We start from the raw sequence: 22,020 nt of genomic DNA, 5'->3' as shown, positions 1-22,020 counted from the left end.
GAGGCCACCTATTTACTGTGGTATGTGTAGTATTCTATGAAGATGTGTGTCTTCACTCTTTTTCTATATTGAAAAGTGGTACGGTGGATCTGATGAATGCGGGGATGTTGCTTCAGATCCAGAGTGCACAAATTGAGAAGGCCTGCTGCCTGGTTATTTCTTTCTTGCACTACTTCGTCTGTAGTCTGATGGTGTCATAGCTGAGGTTGTGTTGAGAGCCATCGGAGATGATGGTTTTGTCAGGAAGGTAGGTGAGGATGCTTGGCATCATATCTCTGTAGATAATGCAGCTGGACATGAGGGTTGTATGAGCTGGCAATGGAGACAATGGAAAGAAAATTTGCGTGGTTGATATATTTCTTCAGGCTCTTGATGAGTTGTGTATGTAGGATGACCTAAATGAGTTCCAGTGTGGAGTCTGAGTGGCTGTAGAGTATGAAATAACCATCATCAAGATTCAAGAGTACAAGGGCATGAATGGAAGTTCAGAGGTGGCTTTGTGGGAGAAACTGTTTTACTTTTGATAGTACAGAGAACTGGTATTGGACCATCTTGGTTTTCTTGGTGGGTTGCTCCTTGATGACGATTCTGTGTCAAGAGTGAATCTGAGTGACTTGTTGGTTGAAATTAGATTTTAAATCGATTCAGGTTCATGCACTCAACCTTGGTTTGGGCAACTTGTTCTTCTTTGTTATTTGAAAATAGGAGGAATTGGGTTTCTGTGGCTTTAGGTTTCAGGTAGGCCCTGGGCATCTAGGTCTGGATGAGTTATAGGCCATGCTTTAGGCAGGGGATATCTAGAGTGGAGGAGAATTTTATGTAGAGTTGTGTGTCATCAGTATATTGATGGATTTGATTCTGTTAATGGTGATTAAAGGTTGAAGGTGTTCTATGTAGAGACTGAAACGTATTGGAGGCAAGAGGGTACCTCTTGGGTACCCTCTTGGGTACCTTAGGGTAACTTATAAGTGATGAGGACCTACTGGGATCTGGAGGAGCACATGTGAATGAGATTGTGTTAGTTGTAGAAGTGAGAACTAGTAGAGGATGTCACCGATGAATTCCATTTGAGAATTCAGGGTTTGGATGAAAGTGGAATGGTCGATCGAGTTGAAAGTGGCCTGCAGGTCTAGCAATGTCATGAGGCAAAAATTATTTTTATCTGTGGTCAATAGAGTGTCATTCATATTTAGGTAGTTCTTTCGATGCTGCAGAATGTCCTGAAGTAGGATTGGTAGGAATGGCGAGGATGCATCCCTGGATCGGCCAGTAGTTGGTGAGTTATGAGGGTCTAGTGGGGGTTTCTTAAGGAGTGGTAAGATCTCTCCTGTCTTCAGAGTTTGTGAAATGCGTTGAGTAAGGGAGATATTGACCATGTTGAGTAGAGGTGAGAGGGTTTGATGATAGAGGAGATATCCTCTTCATAGGTAGCTTTGAGAAAACTGAGGATGTTTCTAAAGTCTGTTTGAAACAGAAGTTTGAACGATGAACAGTGTGGGATCCAGAATGGATGGGTGGGTGTTAGAGGAGAAGCAGGCTTGAGGTTGTTGAATTTTCAGGTTTTAATCTCTGTAGAACTGGAGGAATTACAAATGTCTGTCAATTGTGGAATTGGGTGGTAAGGTAGGGAGATGACGCAAAGTGGAGAGAAAACTTGAATCTGGTTCAATAAATCAATCAATCAATTAATCAATCAATCAGGGGTTTGTAGAGCGCGCTACTCACCTGTGAGGGTCTCAAGTCGCTGGGGATGGGGTGCAGCTCCAGATCATAAGAAGAGCCAGGTGTGAGGCTCTTCCTGAAGGTGTGCAGGGTGGGGGAGTGTCTGATGTTGACTGGGAGGTTGTTCCAGGTCTTTGCTGTGTGGTAGTAGAAGGCCCTTTTGCCTGCTCTGGTTCTGCGGATGCGTGGGGGCTCTGCCAGGGCGAGGTCGGCAGAGCGGAGGTTCCTTTTGGGTACGTGGAAGGAGACTCTTTCATTGAGGTATTTGGGTCCAATGTTGTGGAGGGATTTGTAGGCGTAGGTGAGTAGCTTGAATGATACTCTCTTCTCGATGGGGAGCCAGTGTAGGTCTCGTAGGTGCCGGGTCATGTGCTCGTGTCGTGGGGTTCCGAGGACGAGTCTGGCTGCGGTGTTCTGGATGGTTTAGAGCTTGTGTAGCAAGATTTTGTTGCTTCCTGCGTAGAGGGCATTAAAGTAGTCCAGTCTGTTTTATGAGTGCGTGGGTGACGGCCTTTCTGCATTCAGGGGGATCCACTTGAAGTTCTTATGGAGGATGTGGAGGGAGTTGAAGCAGGTGGAGGTGACGGAGTTGGTCTGGTGGGTCATGGTGAGGGAGGAGTCTAGAATGATGCCGAGGTTCTGGGCGTGGTCCATCGGCTTGGGTGGGTTTCTGAGCGCAGGGGGCCACCAGAAGGTGTACCATGCAGTGGGGGAGGTTCCAAGGACGAGGACCTCAGTCTTCTCCGAGTTCAGTTTTAGGCAGGTGTCGTTCATCCATGCTGTGACGTCTTTCATTCCTTCTTGGAAGATGAGTCTGGTGTCTTCGGGGTTCTTTGTTTGAGAGAGGATGAGCTGTGTGTCGTTGGCGTAAGATACTATGCTGAGCTCATGCTGTCTGGTGATGGCGGCGAGAGGGGCCATGTAGATGTTGAAGAGCATGGGGCTGAGTGAGAATCCTTGGGGTACTCCACAGTTGATCTCTGTAGGTTCTGAGAGGAAGGGGTGGAGTCTGATCCTTTGGGTTCGACCAGAGAGAAAGGAGTGGATCAAGTCTAGGGCGGTTCCTCGTATACCGGCGTCATGGAGTCTAGCTGCGAGAGTGCGGTGTGAGCTGGTGTCGAAGGCTGCGGAGAGGTCTAGTAGGATGAGGGCCGCAGTGTGGCCCTGGTCGAGTAGCATCGGTGGCGGCAAGGAGGGCGTTCTAGGTGCTGTGGTTGCTGCAAAATCCAGACTGGGAGAAGTGGAGAATGACGTTTTCTTTGATGAAGGTGGTTAGCTGGGCGTTGATGAATCTCTCTGTGACTTTGGCTGCGAAGGGAAGGAATGAGATGGGCCGGTAGTTTTCATGTCTGTCGGGTCGGCTGAGGGTTTCCTGAGGAGGGGCTTTACCTCTGCCCGCTTGCAGTCATCAGGGAAGATGCTGGTTTAAAGGGAGGCGTTTATGGTCCGGCCTAGTTTGGGTGCTATGGTGGCGGCGTCTCTATCATAGATGTGCCGCGGGCAGTGGTCCGTGGGGGCTCCTGAGTGGGTGTTCTTCATGGTCGTGGGGGTGTCTTCGGTAGTAGCGATTTTCCAGGTGGTGATGGTCGGTTGGTTGTCGGTGGTGGGGAGACAGGTGGTGACCGGAGTCTGTTCGCTGGAGTTGTCATAGAGGACACTGATTTTTAGGTGGAAGTAGGAGCTGAGCTTGTTGCTGTGGTCCTGGACAGGTGTGACATCTGTCGTTTCACTGGGGGTTTGGTGAACTGCTGTATGATGTGGAAGAGTTACTTGGCATTACTAGCGGTAGTGTGGATTTTGTTCTTGATTAAGGTCCGCTTGGTGGCTCTTATGCGCTGGTAGTATTCATTCATGTCGGTCCTGTAGTTGTTCTGGTCTTCAGTGGTTTTCCTGTTCCTCCATAGTTTCTCGAGGCGTCTGCAGGAGCGCCTGACTTCTTGGAGTTCGGTGGTGAACCAGGTAACCTTCAGGGGGCATTGTTTGACGGGGTGGCGGAGGGGTGCGAGCTTGTCAGCGCAGCTGGAGATCCAGCGGTTTAGTACTTTGGCTGTGAGTTGGCGTTGGTGGTGGGGGGGGTCGTGGCGGAGGGTGGTGTTGAGGTATTCCTTTGTGATCTTGCTCCAGTTCCTTCGAGATCCGTGCGGGGTGGGTTTGGGTGAGGTGGTGGTGTTGAAGGCGAAGTGTACGCAGTGGTGGTCTGTCCAGAGGGGCTCCTTGGTGTGGCTGAAGTGGATGTTTGTCCACCCTGTGAAGATGGGGTCGAGGGTGTTTCCTGCTCTGTGGGTAGGGGTGGTGACGAGCAGCTTCAGTCTGAGGTTGGCGAGGTTGTCAAGGAGGGTGGTGGAGTCAGGGTCGCCGCATTTGTCGAGGTGGAAGTTCAGGTCTCCGATGAGAATGTAGTCTGTGGAGGCGATGGCATGGGGTGCGACGAGGTCGGCAATGGTGGTGGTGGAGGAGGTGCAAGGCCTGGGGGGCCTGTAGACGAGGATCCCGTGCAGCATGGTTCTGGGGTGGTTTGGATCTGGAAGTGGAGGTGCTCAGTGTTGGAGAGGAAGTCGCTTGTGCTCGTGGTGGAGAGTTGGAGGGAGCTCTTGTGTGCGATGGCGAGTCCTCCTCCTGGGTGGTTGGGGCGGTCCTTTCTTTCTTGTATCTGTCGGGATGGCGGTGGCAAGGTCGGGGGCGGAGGTGGCGTTGGTCCATGTTTCCGTAAAAAAGGCCACGTCTGGAGAGAGGGTGTCGAGCAGGTCCTAGATCTCCATGGCGTGTCTGTGGAGGGAGCGCACGTTGAGGAGTATGAAGGTCAGGGCTTCGGCGGTGCGGGCGTCCGTTGTAGGTTCAGCGGCTGAGGGGGGGCTGTTGATTGTGAAGGATTGTCGGCAGTGTCGGCAGGAGAACTGGCCATGGGTGGTGTTCGGCGTCGATCTCTGGCAGTTGTTTTTTCTTCCGGGGTTGACTGCGAGGTGGGTAGTGGAGTTGTAACGGTGGAAGGTCGCAGATCCAGGTTTCCTGGCGCTGGCCGCGGGCGGGTCATGAAGGGGCACAGACCAGCTTTCCTTTGGAGCGCCTTTGGTGCGCCAGCGGTGCACCCGCTTTGCGCTTCCACTGCATGGCCGCGCAGCGGCCAGCATTAAATAGGGAGGCACAGCTGGGAGGCACAGCTAGGAGGCGGGAGCAGTTATCGGCGGGGGAAAGCCAAGGGGGGCAACAGCGGCGGGTGGGGAAGCAGGAAAAAATGGGCAGAGAGGGAGGAATGGTACAATAACAAACAAAGGCACAATAAGTGAAAAGAGAATAAAAAGCACAAAAGAATAAAAGCACAATGAGGAAAGGCAGTCAGAGAGACAACGGGGCAAAACCAAGAAGGGCGCAGCCTAGGAAGGAGCTGAGGCTCGAACCCCTACCTGCACTGAGTCCTGCCTAGGGCAGATGCACAGCAGCCGGAGCTACGGAGGGAGAGAGCAAGTCCCTGGCCGAGGTCAGAGGTTGTGTTCTGATGAGGTCCTTAATGTGATCATTTGTCTGACATTGCACTTCCTAATCACTAGGTGTGGACTGGCCTGGCAGAAAGTAAGCCATTATTCAATAGAGGACTAGCACATTAAGCAGCAGCATAAAGACAAGTAATGAAAGTGTAGAATCCCATCACATCCTCTGCACTGCAGAATTCCTTATTTTGTATACTTTAAAGTGATGTCACAAGAAGAGTGATAACACAACACCTACAGACCACAAAATACAACTTGGGTTAAATGACAATTCAGTTTAGTTTTTGTAGTTAAAGATGCTAAAAGGTAACTGTGAACATGCCATTTGTCAATTAGACACGTTCATGTAATTTGTTTATTACAAAAGTAAGAGTAAAATATGTGATGTAAAAAATAATTTAGTATTTAGGAAATATAAGGTCATTTTCTTTGGCAGGAAAGTAGACATGTATTCTTTGTTATGGGACAGTTCTTTTTCTCTACAGGCAGTGGTTCAAGAAATCATATAACTGCAACGTAATAACACATTTGGACTGATTTCCCATTTAATCTTTATATGAAAAAGTTATATTTGGAAGAGAAAACTCACTTTTAAATATCTATTTGTTCAAAGTAAATGCACACCAGTGCACAAAGGTGTCTTTAGCCCCCCATCAGTGCACCTTTCAAGTATGGAGCAGACTGCATTGAAGTCTAGTCATACCCAGGAGTACTTATAGTAACCACTTAGGCCTAGATTCAATAAGGCTTCATGCCAGCTGCAGCAAAAGGGGATTTCACGATTGAAAGGTGATCTTTTCACAGAAGAAAACATGGTTTTGTGCTACTTTCCACCAACGGGGGAATTACTGGGACTGATCAGCACAAAACTCAGATAAATTTGAGGCAATGAGCGATCTACTATGACAGTGAGACTGGGGTTTGAATCAAAAACTAATGGCTACTTGCAGGAGGGGCAAACAAGGAAAATGTGTTGATGTCTCCCAAAAACCAATGGATCACGTTACATGTGTGCTGCCGTACACAGCACACACCCAGTTCACAGCAATCTTTGAATTTGTCTACGCGTAGGAATTGGTAATGAAAGGGTCTGCCTCCAGTACAAGCTGGGCAGCAAGCATACACTCACCTTTGCACCATGCTGTCAGGATATGTGGTGCACAAGGAAGCCTGTTTTTGCACCAGTGCCGGAAATTACATCATCTGTAGGCCAAGCTTCGTAGCGACGGTGTTTTCCTTTGTTTCCTTTCCTGAGAATTACAGCAAAGTGGGATCTCATTCTGCGTTGCACGAAAATACCAAATCTTGGCCATGAACTTCCTGAATGTGAAAGAACTTTAAAAAATCTGAAAGACTGCCAGACACAGAAAAATTAGCTCAATCATAAATTTTGGAGGTTTACAAAAAAATAATATTTCAGAAAGAAAAAAGTGGTTAATAACTGGATCGAATCTGATAAAAAAAGAAATGGCTCACAACATCATATCAAGTACAATTAATTGCAATAGCACAATTCGTACTGGACAAAACATTCATCAATTGGGCTGGAAGACATTAGCTTGCTTGCCATAACCAGACTGCGCATTATCTTTTCCATGCCATATACAAGGCATACCTCACTTCAAGCTGGGGCATCTCTTCTGTCTCATAATTAATCTAGCTAATTAAAACCAGGGAGTGATTTCCACCTTGAGTAGAAAAAAATAAACGTTTTTTTTTAATTCCAGGAGATAATCCTGTCCCCGAAAAGACTGGTTAGCACTTTTACGCCTGCATCCAGTAGTACTGAATTTCCAGACAGTGTGTACTTAAATGAGGCTGCGTTCCTACCACGTAACGGAGGGATTGAACAGAACATTAAATGCAATCTGTAGGTCACTTAATATTGTGATTTCAGAAATCTGTGCAAGTTAGAGGTGAACAGCTTGCTGCAGCTCAAAGGGGTATACTTCCAGGTTGAGATCTTGTCCATCAACCCCATGTAATGCAAATAGTGATTGAAACTGAAAATTACCTTTGCCGATTTACAGGTTGTATGCTACTTATTTGCTAGAGCTCGTTAGTGCTTACTTTAAGCTACTTTTGTCGTAAGCTTTCCCCTATAATTCTCTCCTTATATACATTAGTTATCATCAAGTTTTGGTAAATGTTCATGTTTAACCTCTGTCCATATCTTATAGGACCTGAAATAAGGCCCCTCCCTTTCAACTATTCTGTAACAATAAGCAACCTTTAGTCGCACAAATCTCTCCGAGAAATCACATTGTGTGGTTGACATGGTTACTTTCTCAAATTCCCTACAAAATAAAACTACCATAATCAGTAATGTCCTATTCTTTTTTTTTTTTTTTTAAATGACCCTAATCTCTCAGTCGGAAATTAACAAATTTATAGAGATGTTAAAACCCCTGATTTTAGGCTGATTAGGCCCAGGATAACGCTCACACTTTTCTCTGAAGATCCGCATTTGGGCATCACTTCTTTGGTACAGACAAGAATAAATCTAATTATTTCTAGAGCTTTAGGTATTAAGACTACTCATTGGAGTTACAAACAGTGATAGTATGTGATCCTTGCCCTTTTCCTTCTTTTATCTCTGCTGATGCTTCCAAATGTGCAAACTCAAAATTTGCTGAACCAAATTTGCATTTTCAAGTTTTTGTCACTGGGCTTTTCTGAGAACATCCATACAATAATGTGCAACATATCTGTTATAAATAGAGTTATTTTAGTAAAGGTATTCTCTTCAATTACACAACTGTACAGTAGTAAGATTAATATTGAATCATGTTAACAGGTGTGGCATTATTAATACTTATCACGTTCCTTTGCTTCACAGATTTAAATGAGTGTGAAATTGGAGCACATAACTGCGACAGACATGCCGTGTGTACAAACACGGCAGGAAGCTTTAAGTGCAACTGTGGTCCTGGCTGGATTGGGGATGGCATAACGTGCTCTGGTAAGTTTCATGAAACTATTAGAGATGCCTTTGCGTCATTTAAGAGTCAGTGATGTATATTTAGAGTGGCCACATTGGTCGTGCCATCACTTACGAAACATTGCCATAGACCCCACATTTTCGTTGATTTAAATGAGAGTTGAGTAGACTGCCTACAAGATTTGCTGTGGAAATGAATTGCTATATTTCTCTCTGAGTTTGACTATTGAAGTAGATAGGACCAGATAAATATTGCCCCATTATGGAAATCCCTTCCTGCATATCTGTGTGAAACATAGGGGTGTTGACTGAGTTTTCCCTACCTTCACAACTTCCTATGCCACCCCTGGAAGACGGCATGTTCCCAGAAAAGCTGTTGAAATTTTCTTGATACTAAAGTCGTTCTCAGCCGTAAATGTTCAAATGTCGTGAGTTTATGAATCAGGATCTGGGATTTGTGCCCACTGAGGTCAATTGTTTGCCCACCCAGGTTAAATATAGCTGTGAAACGGTTACAATTCAGTCCAAAGAGATGCAATATTTGTTCAGGTTATTTTAAAGGTGCCTATCTACATAATCTTTTCAAGATATTTAGCTTTATGAGACTATACTAAATTGTATTTTAAACATCAAATCAGGGAAGAAATATTGCTTAGGAGCACATTACGACTTGGGCAGAGTGTGGTGATACCGCCCTGAGTGATTAAAATCAGGCATCTTGTATTAAGCCACCAATTCGTTAAACAGCACTTTTCAGTTTGAAAACACACTAAGTGTCAAAACTGATGTCAGTGCTGCATACACCGTGATGATTTAGGGACATATTTTAAAAGTATTGCCATAGTTGAATTCCTGTACGCTCACTGTGTATTTTTATGGAACAGGTTGCACTGTGCTAGGTACAGAAGAGTGAACTGTGTAGCCCATGTCCTTAGCCACTGGTCATTTCTAACTGAGCCATCTGGTGAAAAAAGGGTGAAACTCATATGCCACATTGTAGTTATTGTAGAATGAAAGTTTTTGTACAATATTTTCTTGAAAATAGTCAATGTGGACTCTGTTCCATGACCTTCAACATGACCTTATACTCATTGACCAACTCTCCTTCAGAGTCTACGTTTATAGTCATAACTTATATTTAAGGACTATTCTTTATGTTAGGCTAATACCGCCCTCACAACAGCCCTTTACTCTCATATATCAATGCATCATTTACACTTATGGATTTTTTATTTATATGCTTACATATAGTACTGTTTGTATTATTTTGTGTTGGGCTAAGCCTTCTATTATAACATTAACAAGTATAGGACTAGATGTACGAATATCTGGTCACAAAATAGTGGTCACAAATTACCTCTTTAATATCAATGAGGAAGGCCATAAATTGCTCCTTGCTATGATTGGAGGCCATCGCTGGGATAGTGGCCTGCTGTTGTCGACTTGTAAAACTGAATTAGCACATAAGAAAAAGCATTTTAGTGCTCTCTGAGTAGGAGAGTTTGTAACTGTTAAAATGCTTAGCACACATAGATCCTAATTTTTTTAATCATTTGTACTTTTTTAGATGTGTCTAAAATGATTAGATGAACATACTGCCATGATGCAGGCTTTAAACAAAGCTTCTGGTGTAAGCGAAGAAGGATTTGTATTGTAGTAAGGCAATGTATTTGAATAATAGTACTGGCACCCAGACCTGTGGGCTCCAAAGTAAATATATAATCAAAAAAACACATTTGGTACCATGATTTTGACTAATACAATATATGTTAAAAAAAAGGTGATGTAGCTGACTATGTATTCCCTCAAAGTCACCGAAAATAATCAATATTTTTTCCTGTTCTTACCAGATTTGGATGAATGTTCCAATGGAACACACATGTGCAGCACGCATGCAGAATGTAAGAACACCATGGGATCATACCGATGTCTTTGCAAGGAAGGATACACCGGAGATGGCCTCACTTGTACTGGTGAGTTTTCATTCAGTGATAGCAACTGTAGTGTTTGTTCGCCAAACACCTGGTTTCTTCTGATCCAGAGCTTTGTAGTCCACAGCACAACTGCACATGCTATCACCATCTAACGCAGTCATTTCACGTTGCTGTATAACCTATATAATCAATTGATATTTTTTACCGCAATATTCTCAAAGGTTTATAAAACAAATTTATAATTGCTGTCCCCATGGTTATTTTGCTTCATTGATGTAATTTTTTTCAGGCTTGCAAAGGATAATAAAAGCATAGTAATTACTCATTAAATGGTTAGTACTTGATTTAACAAAGGCTAAAACAACGCATAATATTAGTATTATAACCATATTTTACAAACATAATAAGTAAAATGTTAACATATTTACCTTAAGTATTTTAAATAATATCCAATTCATTCCATTGTAATGAATCAAAATTTGGAAAACAACTAGCAGTTTGTACAGCGGGTTAAATATTTTGGAACTTCTAGAAGATATCAGACACCATAGATTTATTTTTATTCATTACTATTGCTTTGCTTTACAACAACTACTCTAATCCCCTTTTCAGTAGCACACAAGCCCACATTAGCCAGTGAGCAGTTTTCAGAGAGAAGTGAAGTAAACAATTTACAAATATTAATTCCATTCGTGCTGGGCCACTTACAATGGCTGCCACAGTTTCTCTGCTGATTCATCAACGTGATACAAATCAATCACTGACCCATATGCACCATTTATTGCTTGCAGAATACTGATCGCAATTCATAATCAGTACTTTTGCGAACAGTAAATAATTTTCCAAACCAATCTATGTACAAACAGCTTGGTTGAAATATTTAGATTCGGATTGGACCACAATCTGACCTGCCTCTTTAAAATTATTGAAGCAGGTTGCACATTGCTACTCACTGATTGGAGGCCATCACAGGGATGTGATGAGGTCAGCAGACCACAATTTTTTATAATTGCCTTCTGCCTTTCAATACCGTATTTATTGTTAATGTTTGTTTGGGAGTTGGCAGTGGTCCCGTGTTTTTTAACATTCACAAAGGGGAGGAGGACCCAAAGGACTACTTCCGTTTTGGGATTAGTTTACCAATCCAACTAGAGAGTCGGTAACTTTCCAATGGTTTGTGACCGCTATTTTGGTTCTAAACCACTGATGAATATGCTTAGGAACTGCTGTTTGGAAGTGAGGCTTATAACACGCCCCTTTCAAATAGCCCTTTCTTTAACCATTTCTAAAACAATTTTAGGAGTCAGAAAAAAGCTCCTGATTTCAAAAATGGATTTTATATATTGCAAAAAGTATTTTTGCAGCAGCAACCTCCGAATTGGAAAATCTTTGGCCAAAAAATGCTTCATACACCTATCACAGTGTTTTGCTGTGTTTGTTTTCAATCTTTTAATAAAACACTGTAAGCATCATGTTATTCGAAATTTACATTATCAGCTCAGAGTCTGAAAATCCATTGTCCCTTCTTTTTAGGGCTTTGGAGGGTATGCTCTCCACCCCATAGTGATAGGTTAACCTTATTGATAAGCATGTAAGTGAGCACAAAACATTTCTACTCTTGATAGTTCTTGTCATAGTTCCTAGTGTCACAGACATGTCCCATAATTTCATTAGCTATACCACTCACATATGTGGGGGTCATCGAAGTGCGTACATGACATCCGAGAGTTGACATTTGCTGGATTGGGTATTTCTCATCATTGGTAAATTGAAAAATATAAACCTATTTCAGTAAATTATTACACAATGAGCAATTTTTATTGCCACATAGCCTATTTTTGATATTAGTAAGTATTGTCTTTTGAGATCAGTACTGCATTTCATTGACCACAGGTAAATGCTTCAGTCGATTTGAAGGTAAAATTCTTTGCTACTGATAACTGGAGTACACACGGTGGATTTACAGTAAGTAAATTCATGTTGGCAGGTCCTTCTTTGATCCCACAGTTCCCTCCAGCTCACCAGTATGAGACACAAATGCTTTCTGTTTGTTTCACAATACCAAGAATAAATGCTGAGGTTTCAAAATACCAAGAATAAATGCTGAGGACTAATGCCAAGATGCAGTGGCAATGTTTTTCTTGGTGCCACGTTTGAATATTGGGCAATGTGAAGGAAAGTTCATTAAACTTTTTATATTTAAAAAAAACAAGTTACTAATCTTTATTTCAGAAGCCGAGATTTGACTTTTCCCCTATCTCTCTGCTTGAAGTTTATTATTTGACGTATTGTTAAACTGGAAACAGAATAGGATGATCAGTAAAAAGTAAAATTTTCTAATTGCAGATGTCGACGAGTGTTCAGAAAACCCAAATCTGTGTGAAAATGGACTGTGCCTTAACATCCCTGGAGGATATCGATGCGAATGTGAAATGGGATTTTTACCAAACCTTGATGGAAAAACATGCCAAGGTAAAGTACGCATTCCCTAAACAAAATACATTTCCATAAAATTGTATTAATTCGGATTGAAATGTAGAAGCCTTGTGTTCTTCTTTCTGTGATAGGTTGCATTCATCAACGATTTCGCTCAGACATGACTGCCTAAAGACATAGTAGTTTTGGGGTGGTGTAACAAATTATGTCTTCTCCCAAAAGTAGAATAAATAGTAGTGTACTATCATCCAGGCATGCATGACCATCCCACCATGAGAATATTGGGCATAAAACAACACATTTGGCAAGCATGCATGTTTTCTAACGCAGTGAAGTGGCCATTCAGGGTTAAAATAGAAACAATTTCAACATTGTTAGAAATTTTATTATTATTTGTGGTGCGCGACTACCCACCTTAAGGAATAATCACAGCCCTTGTCAGGGTGAATCTTGAGTCACTAAATCAACCTGAGCTCATCCACCTGGTAGGTATGGCACAGAGCAGACAGGCTTACTCTTAGGACGAAGTGTAAAGTATTTATGCGACACCGAAAAAGTAATAAAGTCATACTGAAAAACAATAACAATTTCAATCCGAATTAGAAAAACAAAGTAAAATGTAACTAACAAATTGACAAAAATCGAATAATGGGAACTGGAGATATTCATTTTAAATGTTTTAAGTAGCAATAGCGCCAAGAAACACAATGTGCCAATCATAGTCAATGGTTGCTATAGACTGGGTACTAGGTACAAGTTGAGGCAGGATTTCATGGAGCGTTGGTCAGATACACCACCCAGGGTTCTGGTCAAAGATGTTATCTTCTGATTTAGTCCTTTACGTCCCAATCCATCAAAGGAGTACACTTTGAAAGCTCCCCTGGACATCAGGGGAAGCACTTAGAGACTGGCAGAGGCCAAAAGCAGGGTCCAGTCGCCACTGGTCAGCTGGGCAGTTGCTGGACAGGCCTCTTGTACTTTGTTGTATCCCTGCAACTTCAACCAGAGGTCAGCATTATGACACTTGGAGTCCATTTCTTTATCCTGGGTACAAGAGGGAACAAGCCCAGATCTACAAGGCTCTTCTCAGGCCACAGATAGAATTTACAGTCCTCTGTAAAAGTTCCCATAGTCTACCCTACATACTTTGGGCATTTTCCAAATGGTAGAAGTCTTTGGCCACTCAAAACTTGGGCTCTGAGGGCTCGGTGTGTGTATGGGGAATATACTATTGTAATCCTTGTGTCCTCCCACATCTAACACTAAAATCCAGTTTTAAGCAGCCTATACACCCACAATAAACCTAGAGACAAAAGTATGAATGGACAAAGCCAGGTTCATCAGCAACCAGACTGTGTATGCAGAAGAGTAGTCTTGCAATCCTGTTTGCCTTCCCTTCAAGTGTGCCCCCAGTTTTATGTATAAACCTAGCAGACCTATCAAGCAGTGTTGACACTCAAGCAGGAATTGATACTGTCAAAAAGGAAGCTCACAACCATACATATTCTGTTATGTTTGGAGGCGTTATCTTTGCCCATACAGGTCAGCTATTGTTTGCTCCTGGGAGGCATTTCCCACCTCTTTTACACCTATTCAAATGTTATTCCTATCTGAGAGAGGTTTGTGACAAATGTAAATTAGCCTCCAGGAACGTCCGGTAACTTGTTCCTGAACAATTATTACAATTCCAACTTCACCACTGAATTGGATTTTTAATAACTATTAAAAGTAGTGGTTTAATTATTTTCCTATCTTGTCCCCTTCCTGAGATATAGTATTAAGATTTTAATCTGTATTCTGTTTTTTTACATAGGACAGCTATGCCTGCCAAAATAAAAAAGAAATTGCTTTTGGGTTAGTCACTGTAAAGAAATGTTAATATTAAATTTCACATGTCCTTTTAAATACCATGCACCCTGACTAGTGGCCTATACGAGCTATGTAAGGGTGACTTATAAATGTTTCAAAGGAAGGTTTCAACCTGTTAAAATGGTTTATTTTGACAGGTCACATTGCAGTTTTTACACTCCTACAGTCAGGCTATACTTGAAGCCATGTTTGTACTGCCACTGAAGTAGATGGCACAGTAGGAGCGGCAGTCCCCTAGGGGCATCGACCTTCTAGTCAATGGGTACAACTTGTACGATATACTAGGGACTTATAGATAGGTAAAATATACTATTTAGAAATATGCCAATGTAACCATGTTAAAAGGTGGAGCACAGGCACTTCACGACTGGTTAAAAGGGGTAAAGTGCACAGAGTTCTAAAGCCCGCAAAAATTTATGGTCCAGCTAAAGGTGAAAAATTCGGACTGACCAGGCAGAAAAATGTGGATTTCATACAAACATAATCACCTAACTTACTAGGATCCTATTGTGTATGTTGTACTTTTCTTTATTGAACAAATGGTGTAATTGTATACAGATAGATTACTTCTTTTTCATCCTTTAGTACATCTTGAACTTGCTTCAGGATGTTCATAGGTAATCTTAGTATTCTAGATATGTCATTAGGCCTTAAATGCCATCTATGCCCTCAGCAGATCCTACAAGCTCCCTAACCAGATTGGCAACCTGTAGTATTTTGTACATAGTAGACCAGACCATGAAGACGGTGGAGGCCATAGACCAAACCTCTAAGGATAATATTGTGGAACGGGTGGCGTGAATAGCACCAGCTGCAATTGGCAACTACCGCTGCCTGTTATAGGCACCTGTTACTTAGTGTGAAAGTAACACCTGATTGTAAAATCCATCATGGTGGATCGCTATTAGGGGTAAAATTGGCACTAATGGTAAATTCCTTATCAGAGTCCCTTAACTGTGTTACTTCTGGTAAAAATAATGTTATGTTTTCCAGCCCGAAATAAACTCAGCTCTGAGGCAGTCTTTATGAGCAAATGTCATAGCTAACTGCAACAATGTGAAAATATGAGCTTAAGGCTGTTGGGGCATGGTGACAAATAGGCTTGGTGATGATGGTATAACTTTTAGGTTGGTATTTATATATATTTTTAGTTGTGTTTTGTTGCTGGATAACCACCCACCACTTGGAAACCCAGCCTGCCTTCAGACAGGATAAAGGTGTTCTCCCCAAAACCTTTACTCACTTGATAAGAGTTTAGGTCATAAGGCTTCTACTCTGAATTGAATACGGATTAATTGTTCTATCTGATTTGTGACTACATTTGTAATTACAATGAATATTACAAATAATGAGATCATCAGCTATAGAATGTTAATTCTTTTCCAAATAGGCTAACTAGCAGATGTTTCAAGTCTAAATACCCTTTAACAAACATGTTTCAAACCTGTCCAGAAGAACCAAAGGGAGGAGGATACACAAAAGTCTCAGAAATATCCCAGCATCAGAGCAGAAACCAGAAGCTTTGGATCATATTTGTAAAAAAATAAATACACCCAGATGTAACATGAACTGGCAGAGAGGGATTATTGATTACAAGTAGGCATTAAACATGTAGATGAGGACTGGTGAGATTTGTCCACCATAGGTAGAGAAGCTCAATAGTGCGTACCAACACAGATGCAGGTCTCTGTGACAACTTCTTAAGGCCTAGTCTACAGATACATTGGTAGCCATTGAAAATGACTTTTTCTGGTGTGTAGCTGTCACTTTTCTATAGTAATAGAACATCACATTAAAACTGGTAGTTCCCACTTGCCACAGAGTCTTATTTGTTGGTCATTATGGGACCACCAGTTGTAAAGGATAGCTGCTCCTGATGGGTCCCATTTTGTTGTTGTATGTAAAGAGTTACTAGGAGTTACTAGGTGGATTCGAAGGGTCTTTATTTACAATCTTTTCAGTATATCTTTGCCATGCACCTCAATAATTACTGTGAATGCCGAGAAATGGTTGTTGTGTTAGTTCACATGCTTTTTTTTTTACTATTTATGAATTTTAATTCTAACTGTTAAGATAAGAATGTAGCTATATATATTATTTTTGCTATTAAGTACCAGGAAATAATGCAACATCAAAAGTAGATTTTTCAACTCACATTGAATTATTCAACAACAGTTAACTCTGTTCCATTGCTATTATTTTAGATATTGATGAGTGCACCCTCGCCAATATATGTGTGTTTGGTACTTGCAAGAACCTTCCTGGCTTCTTCCGATGTGAGTGTGACTCGGGATATGAATTGGACAGAAGTGGTGGGAACTGTACAGGTAAGAATATTTACATCAAATGCCTATTAATATAATCTACTAGAAATAAACTGGAGTAAATGCATGGAACGATTTTATTGAGAGCACAAGGCCAATATTAAATATAATAAATAAACAGTGGATTAACTGCTATCTTTGGGTTCTGGACCAGTGTGCTGGTTGCCGTCAAGAAATCTAATACCTTGTCTGGGGTAGTTAGTGCTATATAAATCCAATCCCAATACAGTACTCTAGGAAATGGGTTCTGACAATTTCACTTTTTGACTATCCAGTTACTGTGAATGAGTCTCAATACCTGTTCTTACTCTCAGTAAATTCTGTGTAAATGGACAGGCTGATGTCGGTCTCAAACATAGCTGCAGTATGTTTCCTTCTCAGGGCATTGAAGGTTTGGTTTCCTGTAGGTCTTATGGCTTCTCATGCTTGTTATCATCACCAAATGAGCCTGACGGCCCCTCAAATCTATGCCCATCTCTGCATTGAGGGAGTGCAGGGCAGTTGAGTCACTCCCGATCCCCAACTTGCTAGACGTCCTTGGATGTAGTTACAAAAATAGTCACTCAATCCTCACTTGTAGGCATTTATTGTAGCATTTGGTCCCTTCTGAAACTTAGAGAAGTTAGGGACTTACTTACATTTCCTGAGCAAAACTCAGCTAAATGCATCCGCTCCGCTCTGCTCTGCATTTCACTTGCATTACCAGACAATTACCAACTAGTCAGATTAGACAGGGAATCCAGGTGTTGGAGTTGAGATTACATTTCACAAACCGGCAATAATTCAACTCAGTAAATCACTTGAGGATTGGGAATGGAAATTTGGGTTTTTAAACTTTAATTGGATTCAGGCCCTCATTGGTTGGGTGCATTAATTTACCACCCTCCAGGGCCCAGGAATGATTTCAGCCATATGCTGATGAAATGCATTGCTCCCCATATACTTTCATTGGAAAATTTCCTTTTGTTGGGAGACTTTAATTTCTATGGGGAAGAGGTCTTCAAATCAGAGATAGGGGCCTTTTTGAAGCCATGGAGTCCCTAAATCTGATACAACTGATTAAAGGCCCCACACACACTGTGGGCCATACGTTGAATCTGCTTTTTACTAATTCACCTCTGTTGGTTATTGAAGATCCTCTCCCCCTCACATGGACAGATCATTCTTTGTTTAAGTTCCACATTACCATGGCAGATTCATTAAAGCAGAAGGTGCTGCTAGTGAATCATCCATCTAGAATTTGGAGAAATATCACAGCATAAACATTTGCTAGAACTGTGTCTTGGGAAATGGTGACCCAAAACTCTGTTATTGAGGCTGCGTTAGATCATTATCATCTGACGTTGTCGAGGACTTTCGACAAACTTGCTCCCTTAAAAAACCTCCAAACATTCTTCTGACAGGTCCCATGCGTCTTGGTTCATGAAGGATTTATGGTTGCAGAAGGCAGTTTGCAGAAAACTAAAGAACAGCTGCTATTTGGCAGCGGAACGTGCGCCGAGAGACATCTTCGGGGGTGATTCGTGGCACTCTACAAATGAATATCATATCACATCAGAGTGCTAACCACCAGTGTCCACCTTTTAAGATAAGATCCACTGATGTGCAGCTAGGGTAAGAGGCTCTGGAGTGGTTACAAGCAAACATGTGAGCACAGGCATGTGCATGTGTCCTGGGTGAACGCATGAGACTACTATGTAGTTCAGCCTGGTATCTGCACACAGGTAGCCTATTGCAGTATTGACCCTTCAGGGATTGGTACTGACCTGGTGTAGGCTTTGTATTGTGAGTGGGCATTCATAGTGTAGGTCTGTAGTGGTTTCTGAAAGGCTGTGCGCTCGCAGCATTATGCCTTATGGTTGAAAGCTGCACCACTGACGTTCCACTATACTAAGACCTAGAGAGACCGGTCAGGTATCAACTTTAGGGTAAATGTGTACACCAAGTCCTGATCCTCTGTCATTTTTGCGATAATTGTACCCCTTATGGCACTTTGACAACTTATATATTTCCCTGGCTCGGGCATCATTATATTCCAGGCCCTTATGCCCGCTATTGGCCCGAGTTAATTTTTTTGCTGGCTGGAAGAAGGACCAAAGGCCTCACCAAAACATATGAGCCATGTGACAGTGCTTGGCTCAATTCCAGGTTAAGGCAGGCGTGGGACATAATACGCATGCACTAGTAAACTCTGTACACTGCACCTCGCCTGGGCAAGCCCACAGCCACAAAAACAGAGGAGAAAAGCCAGACCTCTAAAGCCAAACACGGGAGGGCTTTCCTTTGATGCTTTGGTGGGAATGCATCAGGCAGCTGTGTCAGTTGGGGGGGAAGCTGAGACTCCCAGGGAAGGTCTTTTCATAGATCACCTGAAGTCGCTGTGTTTCTATATCCCCGATTGCTGTGCAGGAGGGTCGGGCAGGGGTGGAGTGCTGATGTGGCACTCTAGGAATGGGCGGAGGGTCCTGCCTTTCAGAACTTTATACCCCAAATTAAAACAATGTGCACAAAGGTTAGACCCTTGGGAAGACACTGGACCTGGAACTCTAATGCCAGAATAATGCCCAGCAGGAAGGAAGAAGACCCCTGAATTTCCACAAGGATGGACTTTGGGACTCTAAAACCTCTACTGATTCCAAAGACACGAATGGGTCTCTTTAGAGCCAGTGGTGCTGGATTCTTGATGCCCACTGAGGCACAGTAGGGGAAATGGACATCATCAAAGAGCATGAAGAGTATGGACAGAGGACAGCTGTGGTGAATCAAGCTTCCTATTAAAAAGCTAATTTAAAGCCTGAGGGGCTTGAAGAAGATGCTACTGGGGCCCAGAGCACACTGTCGATATCTCCCTACCCATGGTCATGTGAGCAGGAGAACAAGGAGTATGCCCATTCTGCAGAACCACATAAAGCTGTGGTGGCTGAGTTGTGCAGTACTGGTCTTCCCATGAAGCCCAATAGTTGGCATATGCTGGAAGCCTCATCAAAGAGACAGGGGTGCGCAGAATCACAAGCCCACATGTTGAAAAAAAGAAAAAGCCTCACACAAAGCAACTCATAAAGTATTCACTGCCTCGGGCTAAGGAGTGCCCCCATAAGTCATTGCATGGGTTAAAATTTGCATATTGTCTCTTCTGTGCTGCCTCATGTAGGGCAGCATCACCACCAATGTTGGCCATCAGTTTTTGGGTTGATTGCTGGAGGTGCAGAAGCCACAAAGAGCATTTTCACAAAAAGTAGACATTGGCATCCCAGGGGGTTACAGTGATGCCTGCGGCAGAAGTTACCTTAGCACTCCTAGAGCTTGTGCTTTGGCACATATGGTCTGGAGGGACTAGAAGGCTACTTTCTCAGTGTTTGATGTGCTCGTGACTTCATGGTCGTCATTTATGCATGGCTGCTGCACAGTCTCCTGTCTCTGAGTGCCGCTGAGCTTCTCCTCCCTCCACACCTTCACACCTTCACGTCCTGAGTCTCCAAGGCCCCAAGTCTCTGAGTCCCTCCATTGCCTTCCCCATTGGTACCTTTCTGCAGCTAACAGAGACAAGCATTCTCAAGGAGCAGTCCCCCAATGGTCTTCGCCTATCCAGCTGGACGTCTGAACAGTTGGTGACAGTGACGGAGGATTGTTTAGGAGAAGATAGAAAGTTGTTTTGCTTGAGCTTTGGTTTCACACTTGGGTTTTTCCTCCAGGCATGCCTGGTGCTTATGATCGGTCCTCGCTACTGAGTGGCCCCCTCTGGGGAGGAGGTGAGTGTGTGTGTGCGGCAGCGTGTAGTAGTCTTATTGGAGTGCTCTGCTGCAATGAGGTATTTGCCGGGGGGTGCTCTTTTACTGGGTTTGAGCTCTGTTTGGCATGTAGAAACTTTTTAAGGGTCCACAATCAACGATCTCGTACCAATACAGAGTGACAAAATCCCGACTGGAGTCCATTAACTAGAAGTAAGAGACTGTGGCACTGTTGGAGCCTTATAAGACAGTAGGGCGGTGGCAGCGGTATCGTTTTGCACATATTCAGAGGGTGGGCGATAAGATGATAATTCTCAAGTTTAAGGTCAGCTTTTGGTCCAGTAGTATTTGTGACGTCTGTAACATCAGAGAAACAACTGAATAGACATCAGGTTGTATTGGGCTGCAAATTTTGTCTTGCCTTCCGACTCATTGTTGTCATAAGTCAGCAGAAGCTGGGTGTTATCTGCATAGGTTTGCCTCCGAAAAAAACAGGTGAGGCACACAGCCTGTAATCTGTGACCCAGTAAGGAACCCAGCCAGGCTAGGGCTGTCCACTCCACACCAATAGAGGCAAGGTGATGTAACAGGATCTCATGTGAGATCATGTCAAATGGCGGAAAGAGGTCTAATAGTATTAGGACGATGTTATGGCCAGCATCTAGCATACATTTGATGGAGTCTGTCATTTCCAAAAGCATTGTCTCTGTGCTGTGGTGAGCCCTAAAGCCTGATTGTGAGGGGTAGAGGAGATTGTAGGTATCCAGGTATATCAATGGTTGGGTGTTTACGATCAATACTCTTGGAGACCCCCGGGAGCAAAGAGATAGGTCTGAAATTAGAGAGGGTTTCTGGGTCTGTATTTGGTTTTTTGAGGAGGGATGACATGAGGAGGAGCAATTAAAAACTATTTCTTCCTGACAGTATGTTGACTATAAGGCTGTTGGCATATGTCCCCTCAATCTGCCCAAACCCAGGTAAAAAAAAACATACCCACTGCCTCCGTGTGCCTGCTATTGGTTGTTAATGTGTCACATCGAAGGGATTGCATTTTCTTGCATACCCTTTTGCATGCCATAAATGGGTTATATTTTTAAATGATATCAATATCCCTGTGTTTCAGATGTGAATGAATGTGCAGACCCCACAACCTGCATCAGTGGAAGCTGTGAAAATACACCTGGTAGTTACACCTGTGAGTGCCCACCGGACTTTGAGCTGAACCCAACACGTGTTGGCTGTGTGGGTAAGATATCCCTTTTATTTGTTCTGTTTTAGCAAAAAAAACATCATCCCTGCACTGTGTTTATTGTTGTGTTGTATTTTTTCACAAAAACGGGCATGTGTCCTTTTAAATGAATTTTGTCTTGGTGCCTTGCTCTCCTGCTGAGCAGTGGCATGCACGGAGGCACATATAAAAAAATACAATAGTCCAATGCCTTTTATCCAGACGTACGGAACACTTAGATTTGTCTATCAAACCTTCCGTAAGATGTCCTGTAATAATTTGCAACCATGACTATCTTGAACAAATCTGGCTTTTCTCATTCAAACTTTTTATTTAACATGTTCAATGTGATG

General features: G+C 42.8%; 1 protein-coding gene across 1 annotated transcript in view; it reads left to right on the top strand.

Moving 5' to 3' along the window:
* Nucleotides 1-22,020, top strand: part of FBN1 (fibrillin 1) — a 722,489-nt gene that overhangs the window by 564,076 nt on the left and 136,393 nt on the right. Inside the window, exons 32-36 of the mRNA XM_085644212.1 lie at nt 8,047-8,169; nt 9,999-10,121; nt 12,429-12,554; nt 16,592-16,714; nt 21,563-21,685. Of these exons, the coding sequence (XP_085500338.1) occupies nt 8,047-8,169; nt 9,999-10,121; nt 12,429-12,554; nt 16,592-16,714; nt 21,563-21,685 (618 nt within the window). The remainder of the gene's footprint in view (nt 1-8,046; nt 8,170-9,998; nt 10,122-12,428; nt 12,555-16,591; nt 16,715-21,562; nt 21,686-22,020) is intronic.

This window comes from Triturus cristatus, chromosome 3_1, assembly GCF_964204655.1.
Source record: "Triturus cristatus chromosome 3_1, aTriCri1.1, whole genome shotgun sequence".
Taxonomy (NCBI): Eukaryota; Metazoa; Chordata; class Amphibia; order Caudata; family Salamandridae; genus Triturus; species Triturus cristatus.
This window is presented reverse-complemented; position numbering and strand designations above follow the sequence as displayed.